Raw genomic sequence first — 8,737 nt, 5'->3', positions numbered from 1 at the left:
TTCTATCTTGGGTGCCATAATATGAAAATTAGCAGTGCATTGCCATGATGCTCTCAGGAAGAATGTGGTGCCTGCTTCCTATTTACTATCTACCATAGAAAGGACATTTCTGCACCTGAAGTCAAAATAAAATATTCCCTAATGAACCCATGCAGAATGCACCCCCAGTTCATATTACGAGTTAGTTTTAATGCAGGATATTTCAGTATTATATATCATATAACCCTGAAACGTTTAATAGAGCGAATAACTGCAATGGCACCAGTCACAAATAAGGCTGCAGCTATCCTCAACCCATTGCTTTATACTCTGTGCCCATAGTGACAAAAGCCATGTGAATAGTAGGCAGTACCAAGTATATCCTTCATACAATGCAACCTTTATTTTTTTAGATCTTTTATTTAGCTGTGGTCTCTCCCACAGTATGACTCAGTAGCAGAACCAAGTTTTATGGCCAGGCTTCTACTGAGACATAAAAAAGAAGTCTGTTGAGATCATTACACATTATAAAATGTGCCACATTACCCATAAATGATGCTTCACCTCCGTGGGAAATAACACCCTAATAACTGCTAAATATAACAGCACACACCCTCTACAGATACCACAATGCTCTCACTTTGAAACACCACTTATTTGACAGGAGGATACACACAAAGAGATGGCACACTGTGCAACTGGGTATATGGATCTGGGCAAGGTTGCCTGTGTCTATCCAGATGGAAGGGGCCATCAAAACCATAATGTAAATGCTGCTAATTTTGGGCTGGCTACTGTTGCACATTGCAGAGAATTACTAACACACAATGGGGCTCATTTATAAACAGTGGGCACATTCGCACCTGGGCAGTAACTCATAGCAACCACTCAGTAATTAGCTTTTTTCAAATAGCTGCAGGTTGAGCACTGAAAGCTATCATCTGACTGGTTGTCATGGGTTACTGCTCAGGTGCAAATTTGCCCACTGTTTATGAATCAGCCTCAATGTGTCTGGTTTAGCCATTTACTAAACTAGCAGCAAAGTTGTGCAGTAAACAGAAGCAAGCACAGTCCGACTGATTTGCTTGGTCTACCCAGGGTCGGACTGGGGAGCCTGGGACCACTGGGGCTGCTACCCCAGGGCGCCCTTCTGCCTCCGCCTGTGCTGCAATGGCGCGGCGAAGATGTGCACATGCACTGGCGGCGACGCCTGTGTGTGCATGCGCCAGCACGCTACGTCTGTGTGCATGCACCGTGTGTGCATTCATATGCGACTGCGCACAATGTTTTTTCGCATTAATAAGCTAATGTGGGTGCGGATCTGGGTCAGAGGGGCCCACAAAAGCCAGGGGCCCTCCTGGTTTTTTCCCATTTTCCCACCGGCCCTGTCGGACCCTGAGTTTATATATTGCATAAAAATGATTGTTTGAAAATAATGAATGAATTGGCTTGGCTTGGCACAGTATCTCCCACCTCCTTGCTGTAAGACTCTTCCAAGAGTCAAACCTGGAACTTCCTGGTTATTGGCTGCTCTCCTTACTCCATACTTCTTGTTCTACTGTATCCAGGTGCAGTTCCAGTTTCAAAAGATAATGCAGCAAAAGTATTTACATCATCTCTACGGATTATTCATAACGTCCATCAATGACGTGTTACAGTTTTTTTGCCTATTTAACCACAAAAGGGTTAATGTCCGACTATTGGAATAGAGCATGTTACATGAATGAGTTTGAAAATCAACTTTTCTTGCAACCTACTGGGACAGCGATGAGTTTAGGTGTCACAGTGTCATATACTAATGCATACATGTGTGAATATAAAGTGAATATTATTTATGGTCATTATTTATTCTAAACACCCCCTCCCCCAACAGCTAATACATATGCTGTTAAGTTACAGCCTTTGGACATTAAAGGTGGGAAGGTGCAGCTATATGGGTTAGTGTTTTTCTCTCTTTCTCCCATGTGATCATTATTTATACTACTTTTCTTTGAGTGGACAGGAACAGCAATGCAGAGCATTTGTGGAGGAGATAAGTAGCCACGTTAAGGTGGAACTAAATTACGATACAAAGAGCAATCTAGTTTTTGGATGTAACAGTTTACAAGAAGGAGGGTAACCTAGAGACATGCATTTATACAAAGCTAACAGTCAGATGTACAATGTTGAATTATATCATCTGAAACAGTTGTTCAAATCGCTTTTGAAATCACTTCAGTACCGTAACTAGATGGGGGCAGGCCCTGGTGCGTGATGCGCAGCCGGGCCCTGCCCCCACCATACGGCCCGCATTTTCAATGGGGCGCGGGCTGCCTGGGGGGGGGCCCTGAGGGGGTGTGGGCCCTGGCCCGCTCGCACCCCCTCCTCCCCCGGTAGTTCCACCACTGAATCACTTTGATACACGTTGATAGTGACCACGGCTAATATAAGCTGCCGACAGACTAAGTTGGCAGTTTATTGGGCAGTGTATGGGGTCCTCCGATGGGTCTCCTCCTATCGATATCAGCCAGGTTTAAAAATCCCATCCGATCGAGGGCCGTCAATTCGTTGAAGCGGTCTTTGGTATTCCCGCTGTATTGTTGGCATTGTGATCCAATCGTTGGGCCCTAGGGCCCAGGGGGATCAGCCCAATATTGCCCACCTCAAGGTAGGCATATCGAGATCCACTCATTTGGTGACCTCTGCATGTATGGCCACCTTTACATGAGATGAGCTTATTGTTTATTGTAAATTACCTTAAAATAGTAAATTTTGCAAATAAAAACCATAAAACAGAAAATAGTATTTACTTATTTAAATATTTATTAGGCTTAAACTTCAAACACAACATAGACCCTTTGCATTCTAGAGTTTGTGGCACTGTGAGAATTCACTGCCTGTGTCACAACTTCACACAGTAAAGGACAGTGACATCCAGGTAACTTTAAACAGAAATCTGTCTGTGTTATTCACAACTGAGGTTTTTTTAAGAGTGAAGATTATTGTAACACAACCAAAGTCAGACTGAGGGGGTCCAGGCCCACCACATCAGGAGCCCACACACCCCCACCAGTTTTTTTTCTTCGGTGAACCAACAGCTCAGTCCAACAGTGGGCACAACAATTTAACAGCAGCTCACAGTTCTTGTTCATTAACAGCCTGGTTTACTGGAAGACTGACCACATCAGTCTTGTTCTCAGTCCAAGTTCTATACCCTTTTAGGCTGTTAGTCGACATATCCACAATTGACTTGGCACAGAAGTATCTCCCACCTCCTTGATGTAAGACCGTTCCAAGAGTCAAACCTGGAACTTCCTGGTTATTGGCTGCTCTCCTTACTCCATACTTCTTGTTCTACTGTATCCAGGTGCAGTTCCAGTTTCAAAAGATAAGGCAGCAAAAGCATTTACATCATCTCTATGGATTATTCATAACGTCCATCAATTTAACCACAAAAGAGTTAATGTCCGGTTATAGGAATGGAGCATGTGTTACATTTGACTCCAACACACCAGGCTGGGCCTTCACCAAAATGGAAGAAATTATGGTATGGTGTAGTGCAACTACAACTCCCATATGCTACTGTGCATGAAAGACAAAATACAAGGGTTCCAGGAGGTTCTTGCAACAAAAAAAAGAATAGTTTATTTGTCCAAGACAAATGATCCACAGGTTTTCTACTTACAATCCACAGAGGCCCAAGCAGATAATCACAACATGACTACAACATGTCTCTCAGAGACAGCTCAGTGGAACTCCCTGAGGTGATAGTGTAACACCTGGATAGATACACCCTCAGGATCTCAGCACCGTGACCTGGATCCCACACATTGGATCAGGGAACTCACTAGCCCTAATTCCCTATTAGGCCAGTCTTGCCTGAGGGGAGAGCTACCTCCTTGCTATCCCTTCTAGTTGGAGCCAAGCTGCTCTTGCTACTTTGCCTACCTATGTTACTCTTCTAGAGAGTACTATAAAAGGTAGTATCCTATCTCTAGCTGGCCTCTTTCACAGGGTCTCTGCTCACCGACTTTACTCTTTTGAGGTACTGATCCCTTTAGGAGAGAATGGCTTTACTGGGCCATTTTTACCCAGACTCCCTGGAAACATCCAGCTGGGTCAGCAACCGGAAGCCAAAGAGGAAGATCCATTCCTTCTCACTCACTATACCAAAGTGTGACAGGAAGTGGTCACAGCACTTCTTGGCCAATAAATGGGATATGCATATTACAACTAGCTACATGGGCATCTGCCCAGCAACTGGGGAGATCAGGAAGTGTAGGGATTTAAAGCCATAGGGGCACATTAACCTTATGGGTCCCTACAGACAATTAAAGCTAAGCATATCTCATCAAAGTATAGAAACATATTATTTATTTAAACCAATTGGACAGTTAGACTTCTTAGCTCTTCTCATTGCTGCTGTGATACATTTCTAAATGTTTTTTTCTTTGGCTCATCTCCATTTTCTTTTCTTCTTCTTTTTGTTTCTTCTTCTTTAGGAAGTGGTCTTTTAAGACACTTCTCTGTAATTACCCCTTTGGGACTTTTTGGCTTTGAATTCTTATGTCTCTTGTCAGTGGTTTCTGAGATCTACAATAATAAAAGACATGCTTGAAATGTCATCTCATTCCAAACTTCAAAATGTCAAAGCACTACATGTATTATACCTAATATATAAGATAAAGATATTACCTGTACCTCTGGTAACAGTCTTTTGGCTTCTGAGGTCTTTGGCATCATTTTATTGTCTCCTATCCCATCTATCATTATTGGGGTCTGCAATGATTAAAATATGATTTGTTGGTAAAATATTTAGCAGCTACCACAACAGACTTAATATGTTTAGATGCATTTTATACTGTAGATGGCAATACATCGTTTGCTAATCAGTCAGAAATACTTTGAAAACATTACCTTCTATTAAACAGCTCTGTCTGGTTTAAATCTTTTGTCATCTGGCAGGTTGTCCAAAATATCAGACCGTGGCCTTTTACAGACTTTTCTTGTACTTTCTACTTTTGGAATGTTCTTTTGGGAAACTGGATCTTCTGTGGGTATAATATATGTTTCCCTGGCTTCCAAAATATCACGCAGTGGCATTTCGAGGTTTCTCTCTCTACTATCCTCTTTTGCAAACCTCTTTTTGGGAACTGGACTTTCTTCAGGTTCAACGGATGTTTCTCTGGTGTCCAAAATATCTGACCGTGGTCTTTTACGGCCTTTTTGTCCACTTTCCTCTTTTGAAAATCTCTTCATAATATTCTTTATTTTCTCATCTATTTTCTTTACAATGTTCTATTACAGAAAGAATTAGTATTAGTTACATGTATACAAAATTAGTAGTTAAGATTAAAAAAAGGGATATGTCTATAAAGGCCATCATTTATATATAATAACATTCATAACAGCCTGAATGTTGCTCAAACATTCCAAGTACCCGTACCTACAAATTAGGATTTCTTTGAACTAATCACCTTATAACATTTTTAATAAAACCATAAATCCACAGGATTACCTTTAACATGGAAGTTATTGCAAAGCCACATTGTTTGCCAGTGCTTGGCTGTTCAGAATCAGCTGTAGATAAAAAGCCACTTTGCTTGCTAGTGATTGGCTGTTCAGAATCAGCTGTAGATGAAATGCCACGTTGCTTGCTAGTGATTGGCTGTTCATAATCAGCTGTAGATAAAAAGCCACGTTTCTTGCTAGTGATTGGCTGTTCTGAATCAGCTGTAGATGAAATGCTACGTTGCTTGCCAGTGCTTGGCTGTTCAGAATCAGCTGTAGATACAAAGCCACGTTTCCTGCTAGTGATTGGCTGTTCAGAATCAGCTGTAGATGAAATGCTACTTTGCTTGCCAGTGCTTGGCTGTTCAGAATCAGCTGTAGATGAAATGCTACTTTGCATGCCAGGGCTTGGCTGTTCAGAATCAGCTGTAGATGTTTTTAAAGAAGATGATACTGTGCATGTCTGCTCATCCGGGGTTCTTTAAAACAAGAAAGAATGATAAAATCAATGGTTCAGTCCATATTTTACCAAATTCACAACTTTCCTTATTTAACAAATGTTAATATCACCCAATGGGAAGATGTAGTATTGCTTTGAAAACACAAACAACTTGCCAAGATGAGGGTTGACACAACAGTTGCCTTTTTTAGAGAAAATACAGGGTAAAGAGCACATACCTGATATAGAACAGCAGGTAGGCCTCCTGCTTCAACACTATCTTGATGTCTACAGATGTCACAGAATTGTCGTTCATTTTGTACCAGTTTCCATTGGGGCCCTGCAACAGATCAAGGCAAATTATTTAGACCGGACACAAAAAATACAGTTGGAAAACAAGTGGAAATTACAGAAAGGTTGGTTTTTAGCAATCTTCACACATGGCATAAATATTGGTTAGTGGGAAGGAAAGGGAAATGGGAATTTAGTGACAATATTATGTGGCTATTGGACATTTTTCATATTCTAGCCAGTGATTTGGAGACTAATCTGATGAGATAGAGCCATAAGCTAGGTATTTCTAATACAGTGCAAATACAAATCAGATATCTTAGAATAGTTCTATCAGGGATCATATGTAAAAATATTTTTATGCAAAATACATCCCTTAATTGTTGCCCAGACAAGATCACTATGAATCTGGTTTCTTACCTTCACATAGCAGAAATAATGTCCACTATTGCAGGTTGTTCCAGCGTGGACAAGAACGGCATACAAATTGTAAAGAATTGGTGTTCCATTTGGCTCTGAGGTGTAACACCGGAGATCAAGACATTCCGGATACGCTACACTCTGTGCATAATGAATTGGGAATAAGAGAGAATTATTCATATGTTGCTTAACTGTTGATGAAATCATTCTATATTTGCCAGTTTATAAAATCTATCTCATGCCCATATGAACTAAATCCAGCCCTTCTAAGAATTCCAAAAATAACAATAATTTTTGTTGAATTTAACTCACAAACTCTTACACTTTTTGGAGCCCATATAGGTAATTATAACAACATAAATTCATATTCATTTTATATTCTAGGCCGTTAGATCATTTACATGTGAATAACTAGGTATCTATGTGCATGTAGAGGACCTATACTGGCAGAACTTTACATCACATCCTAGTACTTACCTTTGTAATCTTCCTATTGCTGAAAATGTCGAACCTGTTTAGGCACAGGGTTAGCACATTGGATGGTTGGTGAACAGTAACTGTTTTTAATGCCGTAACCATTTGATGACACCTAGAAAGATACAACAAACACAATGTCTGATTAGCACCAACCTTTTAGCCATTAAACATCCATCATCCATCAAAGGAAAAGTTTCAAATGAATATTTACTTTTTTTATACCCTGACCTACTCTTGGGGGGCCTATTTATCAACCTACTCTTGGGGGGCCTATTTATCAACAGTCTCATTTCTGTAGGTTTAGAGCTTTTGAAATCACGACTAAACTCTAGAACTAGGAATGTTGTGAGATTTTTTATAAAATCCAATAAAAAAAAAAAGTAAGACCGGAAAATTACTCTGAACTCTGCGCTAAAAATCGGAATATCTCGAAAATCTAAAAAATTAGAATTTTCCAGACAATTCCTAGCGATAGAAGAATGCGAAAGCCTCTAAAAGTTCAAATTGAATTAGAGCAGGCCAAAAAGATCAGCACGGCTCCCTTTGACTTCTATAGGACCACAACAACTTCTATCTGGTGAAGTTTTGTATTCGTGTTTTTTGTGGTTTTTGCACTTCAAAAATCTCACATTTATGGAGCTTTTTTTTAAAAAATACCAATTTTTAGACATCTATGGAAATGAAATTTGATTGTTAGTAAATGACCCCCTTCACATTCAGTTTATCTTAAATGTTGTAGTTTTCTATGATTTTGCTGTTATTTGGCTTCATATTGCTATTTTAATTTTTAAATATTGGCTTCTACAAGCTATGAAAAGTTAGTTTTAATATGAGCTACTAAGTGAACTCTTGATTATAAATTCACATCTACACTCTAAAGGGAAGGGAGTAATACACAAGGTGTGGGAGTGGGGAAGATCGAATTAAGTGGGTGAGAAATGTGGTACTGTATGTGGTGTTGTGTTTGGTAGTTAAGCAGAGTGAGGGTAGGCTTTTTTCGAAAGAAGTGCGTTTTAAGAGATTTCTTGAAAGCAGAAAGGTTGGGAGAAAGTCGGACAGACCGTGGGAGAGAGGGTATAACCACTTTAATAATTGCAAAGAAAAACAAACCCAGATAAGAAAAAGGAACTTACTTGCTGCAGCGGTAGCTGCATTCTCCTAATTGCTCTGGCTGTACATATTGACACAGGGCTTGGTTAATGCTCTTTGACATCTAATATTAAAAAAAAGAGAACATTAGCACCTTCTTATGCAAGCTATAATATATAACAAATAAATATTATTGTATCTGGAAAATTGATGTACCCTAATATCCAGCTGTATGTCCATAAACTGATCATAGGTGTCAGATGCCTCGGTACAGTTCAGACACGTCACTGCAACACAAGAAAACATTATATAAGCAAAACATATCAAAGGACTTAATGTTCTCCTTCTAAACTACATTCAATGAAGATAAAAATAAAACATACTGAAAATGACAAGAATTTGAATTGAAACCCACAATTACTACAATGGAGAATTCGCTCACATAACCCCTTTCTATTACCCACATGGATTTTGGGGGTAAAAAGAGTCATATAATGTACCTGACAGATTTCTCTGTACCATGGGGTTGTATGCTAATTATGGGGAACATGA

The 8,737-nt window shown here is 39.8% G+C and overlaps 1 protein-coding gene across 1 annotated transcript; it reads right to left on the bottom strand.

The window, feature by feature from the left end:
- Window positions 1-5,431: 5,431 nt before the first annotated feature.
- Window positions 5,432-6,865, bottom strand: LOC121395767 (ubiquitin carboxyl-terminal hydrolase 42-like). Its single transcript, XM_041570051.1, has 3 exons — window positions 6,620-6,865; window positions 6,148-6,248; window positions 5,432-5,948 (listed from the first exon to the last, which is right to left on the bottom strand). The coding sequence occupies exons 1-3, from the start codon at window positions 6,824-6,826 to the stop codon at window positions 5,432-5,434; spliced, it is 825 nt and encodes a 274-aa protein (XP_041425985.1). The 5' UTR covers window positions 6,827-6,865.
- Between the last annotated feature and the right edge of the window lie 1,872 nt (window positions 6,866-8,737).

This window comes from Xenopus laevis, chromosome 7L, assembly GCF_017654675.1.
Source record: "Xenopus laevis strain J_2021 chromosome 7L, Xenopus_laevis_v10.1, whole genome shotgun sequence".
Taxonomy (NCBI): Eukaryota; Metazoa; Chordata; class Amphibia; order Anura; family Pipidae; genus Xenopus; species Xenopus laevis.
Note: the sequence above shows the minus strand (reverse complement) of the source record. Positions and strands in the feature narration are given on the sequence as shown.

Excerpts from the sequence above, each read along its gene's own strand:
- LOC121395767 (XM_041570051.1), bottom strand. The coding sequence starts at position 6,826 with ATGATTTCATCAACAGTTAAGCAACATATGAATAATTCTCTCTTATTC. Across the intron at positions 6,249-6,619 it reads ATTATTTCTGCTATGTGAAG|GGCCCCAATGGAAACTGGTA; the intron begins GTAAGAAACCAG and ends GATCTGTTGCAG. Across the intron at positions 5,949-6,147 it reads TACCTGCTGTTCTATATCAG|AACCCCGGATGAGCAGACAT; the intron begins GTATGTGCTCTT and ends CTTGTTTTAAAG.